Here is an 18873-nt window from a genome sequence, read left to right on the forward strand (position 1 = left end):
GGGCAGAGGCAGGCGTGGCCTTGTGAGAACCGACACATTTTGACATGGGAGTGATGTGTCTCCCCCGCACACATCACAGGGACGGTCCCTCTGCTGCGGTTAGCGAGCGCGTCCACAAAGGCCGTCCTCTGGAAAAGGCGGAGGTGCCGGGGGCAGGGACGCCTGCTCGGACGGGGTCTCGGAGGGGCAGAAAAAACCAGTCGCAGACGCGCGACCGCAGCCGACCTGCGGGAAATGAGCCCGGAGCCTGGAGCCCGCCCTGGCGGCTGCATGGTGCCCTCCCCCGCCAGCCCCCTCTCAGCCTGGCGTCCGTGCACGCGCGTCTGAAACACCCGACAGAAGCCGGAGGCGCGCGCAGAGCACCTTGGTCGACGTGTGGACGCTGGCGCCCTTCTCCAGGAGCAGGGCGGCCATGCCCGCGTGCCCCTCCTGGGAGGCCAGGTGCAGCGGGGTCACGCCCTGCTTGGTGACCACGTTCGTCTCGGCCCCGTAGCTGAGGAGCGTGGAGGCGATCTGCATCTGGTTCTTCTTGGCGGCGATGTGCAGGGGCGTGTAGCCGTTCTGCAACACAAAACCAGCACGCCCGCGGGCTCAGCAGAGCGGATGCGGGTCTCTGAGGGAGCCAGCGGAGCCGCTGACAGCCAGTGCGGGGCCCACGACGGGTCCCCACGACGGGTCCCCACGACACCCAGGCCTGCACAGCCAAGGCCGCAGGCCCCGCACCGCCCCAGGGTGCAGGTGCTCAGAAGCCCCAGGCCCTGGCGCCTGCCACGCCACCCCCTGGTTCCGTCCTGGAGAGCAACACGGGAGAGGCCGGCCGGCTCCTCTGCGCACGGCTGCCCCTCAACGCCCGGAGGGGCTCCCCACCCCACTGCCCCTCCACCCCAGCCCAACCCCCACCCGCTCCCTCAGCTTCCCGAGGGCACCCCAACCCCAGAGCCCTCTCCATGGAGGTGACTGGTCTGGACTCGTGCTCGCCGGTCAAGGTCACCCCCGGCCTCTGTCCCGGCGCGGAGTGCCGCCCCCGTCAGACAGGGGCTCCCCGCACAGAACCGGAGGGGTCTGCACCACACTCTCGCTGCAGCCTCCTCCCACTGACGCGCCAGTCACGGTGCGCCGGACCCGCTCGGGCCACCACGGTGCTGGGGGGTTGTTCCGCACCAGGGACTCGCACCGACTCTGTGCCCCAGGGCACCCCCCCACAGTGGCAGCCCCCCCCCCAGCACCCTCACCTTGGCGGTGGCGTGAGGGGACGCGCCCTTCTCCAGCAGCAGCAGGGCCACCTCCTGGTGGTCGTAGTGGGCGGCCACGTGCAGCGGGGTCAGGCCGTTCTGCAAAGGGCAGGCCGGCTCCTGGTGAGCGAGCGCCCCCCTCGGCCCTGCAGCCGCCAGGGGCCCGGGCACCAGGGTGGGCCAGGTCCAAGTTCGTGCGTCAACGTTGCCAGTGGAAGCGAGGGGGTAAAAGTCCACAGCTCCCTGCTGAGCTCACACTGGACACCCAGCCAACCCGGGGAGCGCCGGCCGAGGGGACGGCACGGGCTGAGATGCTCGGCGACGAGTGGGACGTGCACGCGGCGGGGACCCCTCCCCTCAGCCCCTGTGACAGAGGCCCCCGTGGACCCCCGCCCGCCCGCGCAGACCGCACCTTCCCCGCGGAGTTGGCCGCCACGCGCCGGTGCAGCAGCAGCTTGGCCACGTCCAGGCTCCCGTACTTGGCCGCCACGTGCAGGGGGGTGAAGCCTTTCTGAAACGGGAACGGCGGGGAGGGGGGTGCTCACCTTCCCGGCCACGGACACGTCGCCGTGACCGGGGGCGTGGGAGGCAGACCCGGCCGACGTGCACGTGCGGACGGCACGGCCGGCATCAGACCCATCCGCATTCGGCCGGACGGCGGTGAGCACCGCTCACCCCCCGAGGGTCCGGTGCTGAGGGCTGGGGGCACGACCCACAATGCCGCAGGGGCCTTTGAGGCCCCCGGGGCCGAGAAACAGCCCCGGCTTCTGCGGGAAAACCCTCCGTTTCTTGCCTCTACGATCAGTGTGGCTGAGACCGCAGCAGTTCCTCCCCGGTCCTCCTCTCTGGTCTCTTTACGAGACCCGAACTCCAGACCTTCCCACCTCAGTTTTAGGACGCTTGCATGGCCATGGTAAAAAAAAATAACACTGTTTGGTGATTCGTATTTCTGCAGAAGTGGGACGGTAAGTACTTGCCAGAACAAGAAAAACTGCTCACAGCTGAGAAGCACCTCCCGTCCCGGCCGGGGGCCCTTGCCCCCGACGACCCACCCTGCGCAAACTCCCCTCGGAAACGTCGTCCGTCCCCCTGGTGCTGGGCTGCGGGGCCCCAGGCTTTCGGACACACCACCGTCCAAAGGCTTCTTAACGCTGTCCTCCTCCCTCAGGCCTCTGCGTTCCGGTCAACGTCTCGTGCCCAAAGCTGGCCTCTGCCCCCCTCACCGTGTCCTGGACTCAGACTTCATGGGCGGCCGGTCTGACCGAGCGCCATCAGCCCCACCGTCCTGGCCGCGCCCCGTCCCCCTGGCTGTCCCGGCACCGAGCGGAGGGGCGGCAGCACAGCCCGCAGCACAGCGCCCAGGGCAGGCGGGCAGGCGGGCAGGCGAAGGTGCAGCTTCCCCGGGCCTGTGCTCCTCCTCCTGCCCCAGCGTGCCCCCCAAAATGGTCCTGTCCTTCCAGGGTCAGGGTCAGGGTCACCACGCACTGTTCTCAACTTGGATGGTGTTTCCCCTTCACTCCTGTCCCAGCACTGGGAGCTCGTAGCTCCCCGGAGGAGACAGAGCCCCGCCCTCGCGGAGCCCGGGACAGGCCCAGGGAGCGCAACCAGCCGCCTCGCCGGAGGCGCTCAGTGCAGGTGGCGCTGGGGAGGGGGTTCTCCGAGACAGAAACCACGCGGTGGTGAGGAAGGAAAACCAGCCTCCTCCTCCTCCTCCAGTCCTGCTGGAACAGGGATCCAGCCCCTGACTCACTGGGAAACGTGTGACAAAACTGGGCAGAGTCACACCCGCGGGACCGCAGCGTACGTGGGGTTTGGGCAGCGTCCCCTGAGCTCTGTCTCTCTCCGGCCCCGTGCGAGCTCAGCGGGACCTCGCCGACCCCCGGATCTGCAGAGGCTCCTCGCCCGCCCACCCCTTCCGCCTGACACCGTCTCCCACCAAACGGCCCCCGGGCACTGTCGCCCGAGGCGGCATGTGAAGCCCCGGAAGTCTCGGAGGACGAGGGGCTGAGCTTCACCCCCCCGGCCGCCCCCCATGGCCTGGACTCCGCCCCTCTGTCACCTCCCCTGGGGCCGGCCGGCCACCCAGGCACTCGTGGGTTAGAGTTCGTGACAGGAAGGGGGGAGGGGAGGGAAGGGAAGGCGACCCTGCGTCCGTCAGAGGAACAGGACCAAGCACCCCTGTCGCAGAAACGATAAGTGGCCTCCCGATGCCCCTCAGACCTTGGGGAAACGAACCTAGGCGCTCGAAGAGGAAGACCCCCCCAGGCCTGAACGCCACCCACTCCCTGGGCAGGGCTGTGGCCTGGCAGAGGGACCCACGGGGCCACCTCTTACCTTGGTGGCTGAGGAGTGGGCGGCCCCTGCTTCCAGGAGGACAGCGGCCACGCCCACCTGGCCCTCGCGGGCGGAGATGTGCAGGGGCGTGTGCCCGCTGGCGGTGGCCGCGTCGGGGTGCGCCATGTGCTGCAGCAGCAGCTGCACGATCTCCGTCTTGCCCAGGCGCGAGGCGATGTGCAGAGGCGTCTGCTCCTCCTGCAAGGAAGCCCGAGTCGCCCGTTAGTGCCGCCGGCCCTGCCTGCGCCCTCCCCGCCCCCCGCGGTGCCGTGCGTGTGGCTGTTTCTGGAGTTTTCTGGGAATCTCGGGGAGGGGGACCCCTCTGCAAAGGGAAATGGCCGCTACCCTGGCCACAGAGGGGCTCTCAGGTCCTCCTCAGATTGTGTGAAGCAGCACCCCCCCCATCGGCTCGGCCCCGGTCTCCAGGTGCCCCCAGGGCCGGGCCCCGGCCCTCACTCCCGCTTTAGCACGAGCGGCTCCGGGGTCTGAGCGGGAACTAAACCCGGTCCGGATGCCCCGAGACCCAGATCCCCTCCCGCAGAAGCTGTCGCCGGGAGACCGAGCCATCCTGGGAACCATGTCAAGGGGAAACACGAGGGGTTGTGGTAGAACCTGGCTCTCCCTCCGCCCAGCAAGCCCAGGCTCCAAAGGCCGGGCGCCTTCAAGGGGGGACTGTGGGTAAAGGCGGCGGCAGTGTGAGCGTCCCAGAACCCCGCGCAGAAGCAAGCGTCTGGGACTTGCGTCCCGGGGCAAAGGGGAGAGCTGGCGAGGAGGAGGCGGGGCTGTCGGCCGTGCACCCCCGGGAAGGCCCGGAGGGAGAGCCCGCGGGACACACGTGAGGAGGCCCGACCATCCCCGGACTCCGCGGGGCAGTCGGGGAAACGGTTCCAGTGCGAAGAGAACCAGACCCGACTGCCCTCTGGGAAAGTGATCGACCGGCGACGCGCGAGCTCTGGGGTGGGGGGTCTGTGGTCACAGCCGTGGGTGGACCCCTGCCCACGGCGTCGGGCAGGAAGGAACCGCGGGGCAGCTCCCCGCGCCAGGAGCGGACGGACGGGGACAGCGGGGCCGGGGGCACCCGAGCCCACGCTGCAGCCCCTTCGAGTCGCCGGGGAAGGGCTGCGGGGGGCCACAGGCGGACACGGCGCGGCGCACGTGAGGCTCGGGCGGGGAGACGCGAACAGGGCCGAGCTCCTCCGCAGGAAGCTGCCGAAGGCAAACTTCCCCACGGGAGCCTGCCCCCAAAACAGCCCCGGGGGGCCGGCCTGATACGAGGCCGTGTCCAGGGGAAGAGAGGTCAGCAGGGGTCACACGGGTCTCCGGGACTGCCCACGTCCCTGGGCTGCGCACACAGGGCTTGAAATTAGGCCTCGGACTCTGAAGACGTGTGTCCGTCTGACCTTCCACAGAAGGGCACACGGTGGCCCCGCGGGGACCAGCAGGTCGGGCACGGAGCCAGCGGCACCTTGGGCAGCACAACCCTCCGAAATTCGGAGCAATGGGCCGGGTGGGGGGCACCCACTACGGAGAAGCACCAGCAACAAAACAAAACACAAGGGGCCTGAGGACAGTGACCGTGGGCACTCGGCTCCTGGACTCCCAGGGGCCACACGAGTGGGCAGCTGTGCAAGTCGCAGTGAACTGAGTTTCGGGTGAGTCCGGGCCCAGGGGCTCGGGGGTGCGCGGTCCCCGGAGCGAATGCCAGATGCCCCCCCCCCGCCGTGCCCGCAGAACACGGCACCTCGAGCGAGCGCTCGCGACGGGGTGGGGGCACCTCTCGGCGCGCCCACGGAGGACCCTGGGCACAGAGGGCCCTTCCCGGGGTGGGGGTGGGGGTGGGGGCGGCACGCTGGCCGGTCAGGGGGCGCCGGCACCTGCAGCCCTGCACCGAGCCCGTGGGGCACAGTGTGGCTCCTCCTCTGCCTGACCTCCCTGGGGGACACGGGGTGGCCGAGCGCTGGTGTGGGGTCAAGAGGGTGTTTTCGGAGGAGCACGCGTGTGGGTGCGTGTGCTGGGAGCCTCGGGCCAGGCCGGGCGGGCGGGCGTTCGTTCTCCTGCCCAGCACCCCCTGCCTTCGTCCGGGAGCAGCCCCTCCTCCTGCGGGGAGTGGACACCCCCCGGCGTGGGCCCCACATGTTCCTGAAGTCGGGGTGCACTTCCCACTGCGTGTACTCGCCGCACGCCCCCTTTCGGTCTGGGAGAAAGGGCCCCACCCACACCCCCCGGGGGGCGGCACCTACCCGGGCTCTGGCGTCGACCAGGGCGCCGTTCCGGAGCAAGCACCGCACGACCTCCACCTGCCCCGCCCGGGCCGCCATGTGCAGGGCCGTCTCGCCGCGCTGCGGGAGACAGAGAGCGAGGGGGTGTCAGGGGCCCCGCCGGGGGGGCAGAGAGCGCAGCTCACCTCCTCGTGAAGTTCAGCGGCACCCCCGGGGGTCTAGGGAGCCTGTGCCCAGCACCGTCGCTCCTTTACCAGTTAGTCTGCAAACACGTGGCTGTGTCTTCTCCCCCTTCCTGAAGATAAAGCAAGCTCCCTTCATCCTTCTCAGCCCACAGCAGGCCCGCGACCTCACCCCGACACCCAGCACGCCCTGAGGCTGGGTGCTGCGGCCGCCCCGACAGAACTCAGATTAGACCTGGCGACGGGAAGCTGACCTTTGCTCTCCCACCTGAAACCTGCGATCGCCCTGCTCAGTGACGTGACCTCAGCCTGAGGGCATTTCAGTGCGGAAGTCCAGATGCCGGAGGTCAAGTCCACGCATCCCAAAGGTCACGCCCCCCGCACCGGACTTCAGTCACCCCTGTCTGGAACGCAGACCGCACTTCTGGGACAAGCCCCTGCTCTGCATCCGGCCTGTCTCTGTGGTCGGAGGCGGGCAGGGGCTGTTTGTGTGGGCTCCGCCCTGCCCAGGGGTCCCCGGCTGCCGGTTAAGGAGCACGTTTCGTGGCAGCAGTTATCCGGGGAAACCGCTGGAGGCGAGGAGAGGGCCCGTGGGCGGCGCAGTCCGCGGGGGCGGGCGCTCGGGGCGCCGGGCCCACACCCGGCTCCGAGCCCGCCGACCGCCTCGCTGACCGCTGACCGGAGACGGCAGCTGGGACCGCGGAGAGTTTTCTCAGGGGGGGCCTGCTGGTCACTGAGCCTGAAGCACAGCGTCTGCCCCTTTTTAACCGCCGTGTTTCAAAGTCACACGTAGTTCTGGACGAGGCGGAGGTCCATTCACGCGGACGGTTTTCAGTGACGGAAGACGCGGCGCTGGCCTGGGAGTTAGTGCCGTCGGTGCCCTCGGTGCCGCCTGCCCGGGAGCGAGGCCGGCTCCAGCCAGGGCAGGGAGCCCGCTCCAGGTGCGCGGGGGGCTGGTCGGGGGGCTGGCTGCGGCGAGCCCCTGACATGGGGGAACGGAGCCTTCTCTCCCTTGCACAGGGAGCCCTTAGGCCTGGAAGGTCTGGGGCGAACTTCCCTCCCCGTTTCTGTTCCCGGGGTCAGAGGCCCGCGCCTCCCGCGGCTGCGAGGGGCTCACTCCGAGTGACTTCGCTGTGAAAGCACCGAACCGAGTGGGCGTCTGCTCCGACTTTTTCCTTTGGTTGACGACTCATTCACCCTCCAATGTCCTCCTTTTCCGACGACACATTTAGCCTTTTCCCGGGAAAACGTGCCAGAGTCAACTGTTCTACAAAGCGGCATATCAGCGGGAAGGCAGCGTTTGCCCTCAGACCTGGGACGCGTGGCAAGACTTTTCCTCTGGGTGACGCGGCCCCAGCGTCCGGTCCCCGTCACCAAGAGCCTGTCCCTGCGCAGACGAAGCTGCGGTCCCCTGAACACAGCTACACACACACACACACACACACACACACACGGAAAGCTCAAATCTTTACTCTGTTTCCAGGTCTCATGAAAGCACAGTGATTTTCCTAGTTTTGGTAGAAACGAAGACAAAACTTCATCTCCTAACAGACGTCAAAGAGGCCTCAGGAGTCAATAAAGGGTTTCCAAAATGTAAAGTGTTTCCAATATTAGTCTCACTATCCCTAAATAAGTTATCTGTATGGTGTTCACACATCTGAAACTAACACGTATAAACCCTAATGTGCAGTGCTGGATGTTACATTCAAAGGAAAGTTCTATCTATGCACATGGTCTCTTTTGATTCTTGTTTGACGACTTTGGGGTAACCGACGTTCATGGCAATTTTCCCTTGATTTTTTGTATCGTATTACCCTTATTTCCATGTGAGTGTAACTTCGGTTTCTTGGTTGCAGGGCACCCCCTCTGACTCAGCTCCGCTGCTCTCCTTACCCCGAGTGAGTTAGCTCCGAGGCTCGGGGGGGCGTCTCTGCCCCCATCCTGATGCGAAGTGTGAGCCTGGCCGGGCCGGGGCCTGGCCACCAGAGGGGCACTCGCTCACGGGCCGCACTCTGGACGGCCCACCGGGGTGGCCTCTGCTCCCGCGGGTGGGCGACTGTGTGAGGCAGCCGCGCGGGGCGTTGGTGAGGTTCTGGAAAGGCCTGTGGCCGAGTGGTGGAGTGGTGGGGGTGCCTCCCGTGGACCGCAGATTCCAGACAAGAACAAGTCCGGCAGGAGGAGGGAGAGCCCGGGTCCGAAGCGGCTACCGGACGTCACGCCCCTCCTGGGTGTTGGAACGGACTGCCGGCAGCTGCAGGGACTCCGCGCGGCTGTGCCCCTCGGAAGCGCCGAAGCAGGGTGGGTGGCCCGGCAGCTGGAACACAACTCGACGTGGTGCTGGGCGGCACACGAGGCCCCAGGAGCGCTGGGTAGGCCGAGGCGGCGCAGCACACACACGGGCCTCGTGGAGCTTCCTGCGCAGCTGACGCCTCCCGTCCGGGGCCGCAGGCCAGGCAGCCGCGCGGGAGGAAGCCGAGTCCCTCCCGGCGCGGGGGAGCTCGTAAACGGGGACTCGACGGTTTTGAACGGTTTGTGCTCCTATTGCCCCTCACGTGAAAACGGAGAATTAAATACTATTTAAAGTCAAATAAGCTTATTTCATGCGGATTTTGTCCCTGCCTCAGCCACCAGCATGGAAACTGAGCAGAAGGCGCAGGAATGGGCCAGTCACTGGGACCAGGACCCTCGTACTAACGGCCTCGGACGTTTGTGGGAAGAGCTCTTCCTGTGGCTACGCAACGCCCTCAGCACTGGACGGCCGCGTCCTGTGAGTGCCGGGCGGGGAGCACGGGGTCATATCGGACAGTGTCAAGGGGCGGACAGACAGACTCCGAGACGAGGACAGCAGCACTGCGAAGCGGGAGGTGAAGCCCCGGTCGGGACGAGGCGGAGAGTTCCAGGCACCGGTGCCTCCGGCAGGAAGAAAGCTGGGGGCGGGCGGGCGGCGCCCCCTCCGGGTGGGCGAGCTTGGGGCGGAACTGCCTCACGGGAGAGGGGACAGGCCTCTCCCGACAAAACCAGAGCAGGACGGGGTGCCCAGTGGGGCTGCACGTGGAAGCCCCAGGTCCCTGCAGCGGGCAGGGCCTGACCGAGAGTGGAGCCCCAGGAGGGTCTGTCGCTGGGTCGCCAACTGCCCTGGCGGACTGCGGTCCTGACCCGACATTCGCTCCAAGGTCACGCTCAGCCCCCAGGGCGAGCCCGGGCCGCTTGCTGCACCCGTGTCCCTGGTTGTTGGGGGGAGGGGGCTGACGCTTCGAGGCACCTGCCCCCCCACCCCGGAGCCTCCAGGACTGCGATCCCCCCCCACGGGGCCTCGGTGGGGTCCTGCAGTTGCCCGGCACCACCGGACCTGGCTCCCTCCACACACACGCAAGCACACGCAAGCTCACGCAAGCACAGACGGACGGACGGCCCGACGCCCAGCCGTACTCACGATGTTAGTGACGTCGGGGCAGGCGCCGTTCTGCAGCAGCAGGAGCACAATGTTCAGGTGGCCCATGAAGGCCGCCACGTGAGTAGGCGTGAGGCCAGACTGCGGGCAGAGCACACGGCTGTACCCCGCGCGCTCGGGCCCCCGGCCCGCGGGCTCGGGGGCGGGCGGGCGCGCAGGGGCAGCACGCGCGGTGTCGGGGACAGGCGGGGACAGTGTCTACCTCTGTCACGGCCTGGATGGAAGCCCCGTATTTCACCAGCAGCTCCATGACTTTGATGCGGTTTTTCTTGCAGGCAATGTGCAGGGGGGTAAAGCCGTTCTGCGCAAAAGACAACCGGGTTAGTCGGTACATGCACCCGACCCTCACACCGCAGTGTGCCGGCACACCGCCACGCCTCGCTGGGCCGGCACGGCTGCCCCTGCGGCGAGCCCCGGGCTTGCCCGCCTGCGCCGAGTCCTGCTGTGTGTGGTGACGGAGGAGACAAGACGAGCGTGCACCAGAGCTCGGCCTGCGCGTCAGGGCGGGGCCCGGGGACAGTGGGACCGGAAGGGTCAGGCTGCACCGCAGGCGCACACACGCTCTCTGACGCGAGGCCACGTCTCAGGGCACAGATAGCGGTCGTCTGCTCCCCTGCAGGTCGGAGGACGTGGCGGCCTCCGACACAAACGTGTCAGCTTTGTGCCCGTCTTCCTCAGGGGGCACATGCGCAAATAAATCAGCACGGGTCGTGGTTTATGTTGACAGTTTTTTATATCCTAATGTTATATTAAAAATCTTATAGGAAGTCACGTATTAGCAGAAATCATTATGTTCATATTTTATTTCTTGAAGTTATGCCTCTTATATTTAAAAGTATTTATCAGGTATGTTCGTGAACTATAGTTTATGGAGAAATGATTAAGTGTGAATATTCTAAAAGGAAAGTATGGAGAATTTCTGGGGTCATTGGGGGGAGGGACCTGTCCAAGGCAGAGGAACGTGGAGACGCCCGAGGCAGGTTCGCACTCCTCAGACTCAGCTGACGTCCCGGCACCGGGGAAGGGCCTGCAGAAGTCCGCTAGCCAGCCCCGCGCCCAACCCCCTGGGGTGTGTTTAGGTTCTGCGTTCTTCCTTGAGCAATGACCTGTGTGTGGAATGGTCGGTGACGATGGGGACTGGTCGCCGGCCAGTACTTTTCCAGACCCGCAGTTCCTAGGAACGCGCGTGGCCTCCACCCCACGGCACCTCCTCGCAGTGTCTGTTAGGTCCTGAGCTGCGTGAAAGCCGGACACAAGGAGCCGGCACCTGCGAGAGTTCTGATGACTCGACTGCAACGTCACACGAGCTCACTGATCACTCTCCGGCTGAAAACGAGTACTCTCCTCCTTGTGAGGAAATAAATACGCTCCCACAATCTCACATAACCCTGAAAGTGCATGTGCTTCCCAGGCATGAGGCATACATTGATTCAGATGGAAAACTTCTAAACACAAGAGTTACTATTTGATCCTTCAGTGACATCCTACCTTCTTAAGCACTGACTGAAGACTAATGTGAGTGGCTTTAACCACGTAAACGTGGAGGGGAAAGGGTTTGCTTTTAGTGGGAGAACAGGAACGAGGCATGCGTTAGTGCAGGCCCTCCGGCCGGGGCAGCGGTTAGAGGGGAGGGGAGCACAGAGACCTGGGCAGCGTTAGGCCGGGACACACGGGCTGCAGAACGGCCGATGCCACACAGTTTGCACACAACGCCCCCACACAACGCCTGCTGGAGCGCCAGGGGCTGAGCTCCCTGCTCTCCACCTGGGCGGGGCCTGCGAGGGAGCCGACCAAGGGAGTTCTCCTCGGGCTGACATCCTACACTGCCTGACACCTCACCTCCTTCTTTTCCAAAGGGGAGAGAAGAAAGTTCAGCTTTCTCCCACGTTCACTCTGACCCTACAGAGAAGTGTCCGAGCTCATTTTGTGGAGAAGCCCCTACTTATCTGCTCCTACTTTCCATTTCGGATTGTCAACCCCCACCACCCCCCAAGGTTTCCCATCTACTGCAACTCACTAATCGTGGGGATGCCGCCTTGGTGGCCTCGCCATCTCCCTGTGCCCGAGATCACACCACAGCGACTGAAGACAGGTGCAGGCAGGCACCTGGGTGGCGACACCGCCTGCATCTGCCGTGCCGTGCAGCCACGAGGCCGGCCTGCCCGCCCCACCACGCACGCCCGCTGTGTGGCCGGGGCCAGCGTTACCAGGGCTCGGGCGTTGGGATTGGCTCTCTTGTCCAGGAGGAGCTTGGTGACACGGTAGTGGCCACAGTGTGCAGCGACGTGCAGGGCCGTCAAGTAGTCCAGCGTAACGTCGTCCACGGGGGCCTTGTGCTGCAGCAGGTGCTTGACGCAGTCCACGTGGTCCCCCTGCGCGGCCATGTGGAGCGGGGACAGCCCGTTCTGTGCAGGAAAACAAACCAGACCACGTCACGCTTCAGGCCTCACAGCCAGGCTCTGAAACCCAGCCAGCTAGCCAGTTGGGTGATGCATGAATTCGTGAATGCGTGAATGAGTGAATGAACAAACGGATGAGTGAATAAGTGAATGCGCCATGAACAAATGAATACGTGTGTGAGTGAATGAATGATTGACGGAGTGAATGACCAGGTAAATGTTCATGCAGTTGTGCACACTTTCTGCGGGACGCAGACACAGGAATGACATTTGATTTCCCAAGGAGGCCACCTCGGCGACCCACGGTCTCCGTGGGCGATGCGACAACTACAGGCACCTCCGAGGGCGAGGCCACTTCAAGTTCACGGATGGTGCTGCCTGTCTGTCCTCAATTCGCTACTGGCTTTCCAGTGGTCGTAACATGTCTGGTCTGACACTGTGTTACTCCCACTTAAACTTCAATCTGTGCTCCACAAAACTGCCCCAAGTTACCTCTGCATCGCCCGGGCCCAAGACTGCATTTCAAAGACAGGTCTGTGCAACACGCACAGTGTGGGTGTGGGGGTGGAAAGGATGGCACCCGGTTCCCCTCGGTGTCTGATCAGGGGAAGCCTGTCGTGGCCGGGGGCACGTCTGTGCAGACAGAGCTCGTTCCGCACAGACTGCAGACCTGTGGGCTGGCCTGCACTCCAAGTGGCTCCAATTGGCTCCAATTGCATATTCAATCAACACACAGTATAAACTAAAAAATAACTGCTTGTGTTGGCTGCCTTATTCCCACCGCTTACCCTGGAAACAGCATTGATCGACTCCAACCCTGATTTGTGGCGGGGGGGCGGGGGCCGTGGTGAAATAGGGAGAAGATGTGAGAAGTGGCCTCTGTCTGACTTTTGCTGGTAGGGGCCCAGCGCTGCTGCGCGCCCCCTCGCACTGCTGCGCGCTGTTCCCCGTGCGCCTGGCGACGGGCCCTGGTGCCCGGGAGCGAGGCTGCACAGCGAGGAACTGCACTGCCGCGAACCCAGTAACACACCTCCGGTCGTGCGATCCTCCCCGCTGGGCTTCCCCGTCGGGCTGAGGGTCCCGTGGGGCCACGCTGAGGGACCAGACCAGGGCGCTGGCTGTGCTCAGCCACAGAGAACAGCAGGCCCCCCGCCACTGGCCCTGCGCAGACAGCAGTGCGAGCTCACGCTGCCCTGTCCCCCTCACCGCGGCTTCCCTTGAGAGTCATCGTGTGGTGCTGCCTGCGCTGCACTAACAGATGATTTTATGGGCAATTCACAGCTGTCTCAGAGCCTCATGAAAATGTAGACGCCCAGAAGGTCAGACAGTATCATCGACACACAACACTCATTTCCTTCTGCAGTGCGACCGGCAGGTGAGGCACAGAGAGATCTCGGAGGCATGTGTTCGATGCGTCCTGCTGCACGTGTTTGCTCAGGTTACACCGTGCAGCAGGCTGACACGCATGCCCCCCGCCTGGCACACAGACGCTGAGTGACCAGGAGACGCTTGGCGACACTCCGTGTCGGGAGGGTCGGGTGACTCCGTGTCCGTCCCCAGGGCCTCACCTTGGTCCGGGCCAGCAGCGGCGCACCCCGCTCCAGCAGCAGCTCCACCACCTGGTCGTGTCCGCTTCGGGCCGCGCAGTGCAGCGGCGTCAGCCCGTCCTGCCAAAGAGCCAGGGTCAGGTCTCAGGCCCCACCGACGGGCACCCCGAGGAGAGCGTGTCCTGGCGACTCGACAGATGGGCACGAGGACGGCTCGCGGCTCGGCGACAGAGAAGGAGAGAGAGGAAGGAAGTGAGACCGGACGGGCGCAGGCGGCTCCCACAGGGCGCGGGAGTCCTGCTTGCTCGGGACCAGCCGAGAGACTGTGTCGCTGTGCTGTTTCACTGTGGCTGACCCAGCAGAACTTCCATCCAAAAACTCTTCACTTAATGTTATGCACCCAGGCTCACTCCCACATTGTCGCTACTCTCACACGTCCTCCTAAGATGCCACCTGAAACACTTAGAGGGTAAGGCCATTGTTCCACACGCTGGAAAAGCCTCAGGCGGCTTCCACACACATGCTCTCACCTACAAACTACACAGGTATTCCTCAGAGGTAACGCATACTTCTGATCAGCAGCATTAAAACAGCATCAGACACGGCTGGGGCACAGCCATGCACCGTGCTGTCCACAGAGCTTCCGGCAGCCCCAGACCTGAGAGCGACCCAAACACCCTCTGTCTGTGGGCTTTGGGCCTCTCTGGGGTGACGTGACCAAGAAGCAGAGCACATGGGAAATATGAAATGAAATGTAAGAACAATGGGCAAAAAGTGACAGAGGACATAAAATCCTGAGTAACACACATTAAGTGGTGATTTCAGGCTTCGGAAAAAAACGGAGTCTCAGAGGCAGAGAGGCCGAGAAGGTGGGTCGCAGTCGAGGGGTGGGGGACCCTGGGTAGCGGGAGGACCCCCGGGGCCGATCCCAGGCCTCACTTCCCTCCTGATAAACATGGCTGGTCCACACTCTCCCCGACCCTCATCCCAGGGGCTCTGGGCTGGACTTCCAGCTGCCCCTGCAGGCCCGGGCTCTGTCCTCCTCCACATTGCTGCGTGGCCCACACGGGCCTCTCTGGGTGGCGCTGCTGGGCTCCCTGTGCTCTGCCTCCAGGCTGACTCGGGCCCTGGGCTGTGTCTTGTTGCATCGCAGGAAGCAACTTGCTGAGGGCCTCCTGAAGTCTGGCCGTGTCTCTTTACCCACGGCAGCTTCTGCCCCCGCGTCTCCCCTTGAGTTCAGACCTGGATGCTAACCGCCCTGCCGGGACCACCCCAAGGGGCGCACCCCATCCGGGTGCCTTCCCCACCGCCCACCAACAAAGGGGGAACAGGCTCTTTAATAATTTCTGCAAATTACCAAATTCTAGGGCCGTTGGCTCAGCCAGAACCCTGATTGGTAGTGATTCCTTGCTTTGTTAAGTGTTTTCAGCGGATTTCAGGACCCCGAAGGACCAGCACAGGCCTCGCAGTGTGGGCATGTGGGCATTAGCAAGGGAAGGCTGTCCTTCCAGGAGGAAACGCGTGGTGCAGGCAAAGCGGTTAGAACGCGTGCGTTTTTCGCCCCAGGAACGGCCCTGCGCTGGGGTGCAGGGCGTCGCTACACAGGGGGCCGCGCACGGGTTGGGTCAGCTCGGTTTCCCGCACACGCTCCCAGGAACACCCCGCGGGGCCGCGCCGAGACCCAGGGCGCAAGGGACGGAGCGCTGAGAACGGAGGTTCCGGGAGGCCGCGCCGCTCGCGGGCTGGGTGGGGGGGGACAGGGGGAGGCACAGGGCCACCGGGGTGCCTCTGGGGGTCAGCCGGGACGCACAGGGTGGGCGTGACTCTCCTGCCCCGCGTCCCTCGCAGCCTGCTTGAAAGTCGAAGGGACTCTGTTTGGAGAAGGTGTTGTTTTCTGCAAGTTACTTGAAACGTCCGTCGTGTGACGGTGTGGAAACACCCTCGGAGGAGCGAGCGGGAAGCCAGGAGAGCACCCAGGCGCCCCAAACACACCAAGGACGGCGAGGGCCGCATGGGCGCCAGGCCCGCACTCTCCCGACGCAGTTGCTCTGCGCTGGGAGGGGCTGTGAGTCCCCCTGACGCCCGTCTCCGTCTCCGCCTGAGCCGCCGCGCTGTTCTCCGCGAGGAACAGTGACTCATCACCAAAAATCCTCACCGAGGTCTGGTGTTCAAGGATCTTTTTTACTTAAATTCTTTTAAATTAAATTCTTCAGCCTGTGTTTGAAAGTTTGGTTTCCCCCTCCACAGTCCCTTTCCCCGTGTTCGTGTTCTTCACCAGAATCGGTTCGGGTCCCCCGAGACACCCCGACAGTTACGAGAAGGAAGATCAGCCGACGCGAGCGGACGGCGCTCCCCGGCGCTCCCCGGCGCTCCCCGGCCGGTCAGCGCACGCCGGCTTCTCCGCCCTTCCCCTCCCTCCCTCGGCCGCGACCGCTCCTCCCGCCGGCCCCGGAGGCCTGCGGGTTAGACGGTTCGCTCGAGGCGAAGCTGCTCTGGGACCCGCGTCTCCCTCTGGGTGTCTCGCTTCTCAAAGGGGGACCTCGCGCTTTCTCAGTCGGAAAACAAGGCGAACCTCCCCAGCGGTTCGCACCGAGACGCGGCTGCGCTTGCGGAGCGAGGGCTGCAGGGGGCGCACGCAGCACGCCCCGCGCCTGAGACAGCTGGTGGCCCCGCAGTTACTGCTTCGGTTTCTAAGGCGACCCCTTTTCCGATGGACCGATTTTCGTTCACCCTCCTCAAGCGTGTTTGTATGCTTTTACTGCTTGCGTTGAAGTATGTATGCCGCTATTTTAACCACAAACCTTGGGTAAAATATCTCCACATTTAAATAATAAATAAGTTTAAAAATAAAAGTGAGTAATGCCCTTAATAAGGCCTGAATAAATGGTATCATTTTGTAACTATCTATAAAAGTTGCTGTTTCAACATTAAGACGAGGTTTCAGACAGAGGAAGGCAGGGCTCCGCCCCCGCGTGCGCACCCGGCAGCGTCGGTGCAGAGGCCCCCGCGTGCGCACCCGGCAGCGTCGGTGCAGAGCCCTCCGCTCTTCTGGGCACTTACGAGAACAGACTGATTCCCCGCTGCCAAGTGAAGCCTTAACTAGGGCCTGAGGTTTGAATGAAATCTAAGGAAACCGTTCCCCCGAGGACACACGTTTCCGCGGGCTCGGGGGCTGGCCCTTCAGGTGACGCGGAGAGAACGCGGGGGTCCCGACGCAGAGGCGGAAGGCGCACGCGCTCACCCTGGTTTTGGCGTCGATCTGACCGCCGCGGTCCAGCAGGAGCTTCACCATGTTCGTGTTCCCCCTCTTGGAGGCCACGTGCAGAGGCGTGATCCCGTTCTACGGGGAGAGGAGGCAAGAGCGAGGGCGTGAGGGCACAGAGGGCGCGCACACAGGGTGTGGGGCGGGGGGTGGCCTGGGAGCACACCTGACCCACAGACCCTACGATTCAGAGCTTCCGTCTGTGAGGAACAAGAAGCACACGGCCCGCAAAGCACTGTGGATAGAGAATAAAACGGAATGAAGCTGCGGAACTCAGTCGCTGCCACGTAGGTACTGGGCACGCACCTCACAGCCCAGGCAGTGGGCTCACACCTGTGGCACAGAAAGAAAACTTCAGGGTCCTCCTAGGACGGAGCCCGAGCCCCGAGCCCGTCCTTGCGGTTCCCCACAAACACAGAGAACCGGGGGCCGCAGAGCTGCCTGTGCTCAGAAGTAGGGTGCAAGTACCCCAATACCCGGGGGAGAGCGACTCTCACAGTCACCTTCAGAGTGGACTCGGCTTGAGAATAACCCCACAGGTTCAGGGCAGGAGATGTCCAAGGGTGAAACACCGTATGTGTGAATTAGGGTTATTTTATTGGCTATCCTACAGCATCACTACGGTGAGGATATATATACCTGATCCTTTGTGTCATAATTTTGCAAATGTTCAAACACCTCATTTACTTATTTATGTTATGTGTGTGTGCGCCCTGTGCCACTGGGTCACCCTGACTCCTAGTGACCCCACGAACGAGTGTCGTGCCCAGGGTCCGGTCCTCCCAGCCCCGCACAGCCCCGGAGACTCCGCCGGTGGCTTCTTTCACGGAGGGAGTCCATCCCACATGGGGTCCCCTCTCTCCCTGCGGCCGCCCTGTCCCCGGCATCACTGTCTTCCCTGAGGAACCCCGCCTGCTCACGAGGTTCCCAGCAGGACAGCTGCAGTCTGTCATCTGCCACAGTGACATTTCAGACATTTATGGGACCCACTGGTCCATTTTTCTGAGGGTTCCACGTCTCCAACACCCTACTGCAGATGAATCTGTGTTTCTCATCAGCCTTCCTCACTGTCTGACTCTCACACCCGCACGTCCTAACTGGGGAGGGGGGTGGGCGGTCCCAGCCTTGGTCTCTAAGCACTGGTCTGGGCTCCTGGTGACCTCTCCTGGTTCCCTCGAACCAAGGACAGCCCAGGCTTTAACAGTCTGGGCATCCTCAGCGCCTGTGTTGAAGTTATGCGTTTCTTCTGCAGCCATGATTTCTGTCTTCCTGAGGGTCAGACGCAGTCCTGCTTTGCCACTTCCTTCTCGCGCTCTCGTCAGAAGTCGTTTCAACCCTGGCTCCTCTCTGCCAGGGAGGTGGGGTCACCGGCAGGGCTGGAGTGACTGGCATTTCTTCCGCCCGTGTTTCCTCCTCCTCCTCCCTCTGTCGGCCATCTGCAGTTCGCTTTCCTCTTCACCTGCAGGGCAGTCTGTGCATGTTCTGCCCAACAGTGTTTCCCGTTCCAGCGCACGGTCGTTCTGGCCCTGGGTCACGTACGTTTATCTGTGCAGATCTGCAGGTTGCTGGCTTTGCAGAACCCCCCACACTGACTGCTACATGTCGGAGCCCTTGTCCAAATTTCCCGGCACTGGATTCCACTGTATTTCCTACCATTGCGTCCCAGTCTCACATAATTGCCAGCGTGTCCTGTGCTGCTGCTGTGGGACCCATTCCGCCCGGATGCGAGCGTAAAGCTTCCCCTTCCTCCTCTTCAGCCTCTGGAGTCGGAGCGCAGACACGACGGTCGTTACGTTGGCTGGCTTTCCGGAAGCCTGGCGGATGCTGCTGGTCAGACCTTGCACGGCAGCCCCTCCCTGCAGGGGCTGCGTCTCGTCTCTGCGTCGGAGCCACCCCGCTTCTTCTGAGCTTGTCGTCTCCAGGGCAGGAAGGTCCCACTGCGGTCACTCTGGCACCACAGCGGGGAGGGGGCCCACTTCCCCTCCTGCAGCCCCAGGCTAACCTCCGTGTTCCAGCTGCACGGGGGGGCAGCGGGCTCTCCTCCTGCCGCTGCGCGTGGGCGCCCCCCACGCCCTTCCTCGTTTCACTGAGTTCCACGGCTGTCACTCAGGGAATCTTTCCAACATAGAACGCAACAGGGCGTCTTTGACGTGTTTCAGTGAGACCCTCATACAAGCAAGTTCTCAATTCATTAAAAAAATTCCCTGTCAAACTGCGCAGCCGACAACCATCACGAAGACTTTGGAT

General features: G+C 63.6%; 1 protein-coding gene across 50 annotated transcripts in view; it reads right to left on the minus strand.

Moving 5' to 3' along the window:
- ANK2 (ankyrin 2) overlaps positions 1-18873 on the minus strand; it is a 293273-nt gene that overhangs the window by 66289 nt on the left and 208111 nt on the right. For 45 of the 50 annotated variants that reach the window (XM_045830698.1, XM_045830702.1, XM_045830701.1 and 42 more), the window contains 10 exons: positions 16606-16704; positions 13386-13484; positions 11626-11823; positions 9621-9719; positions 9401-9499; positions 5807-5905; positions 3567-3764; positions 1645-1743; positions 1233-1331; positions 364-561 (listed from right to left, as the gene is read on the minus strand). In XM_045830698.1, coding sequence (XP_045686654.1) covers positions 364-561; positions 1233-1331; positions 1645-1743; positions 3567-3764; positions 5807-5905; positions 9401-9499; positions 9621-9719; positions 11626-11823; positions 13386-13484; positions 16606-16704 — 1287 coding nt within the window. The remainder of the gene's footprint in view (positions 1-363; positions 562-1232; positions 1332-1644; positions 1744-3566; positions 3765-5806; positions 5906-9400; positions 9500-9620; positions 9720-11625; positions 11824-13385; positions 13485-16605; positions 16705-18873) is intronic. The other 5 variants (XM_045830709.1, XM_045830707.1, XM_045830706.1 and 2 more) reach the window with 1 other exon arrangement.

The sequence above is a fragment of the Phyllostomus hastatus genome, unplaced genomic scaffold (genome assembly GCF_019186645.2).
Source record: "Phyllostomus hastatus isolate PE091 unplaced genomic scaffold, TTU_PhHast_1.1 phas_contig_159, whole genome shotgun sequence".
NCBI lineage: Eukaryota > Metazoa > Chordata > Mammalia > Chiroptera > Phyllostomidae > Phyllostomus > Phyllostomus hastatus.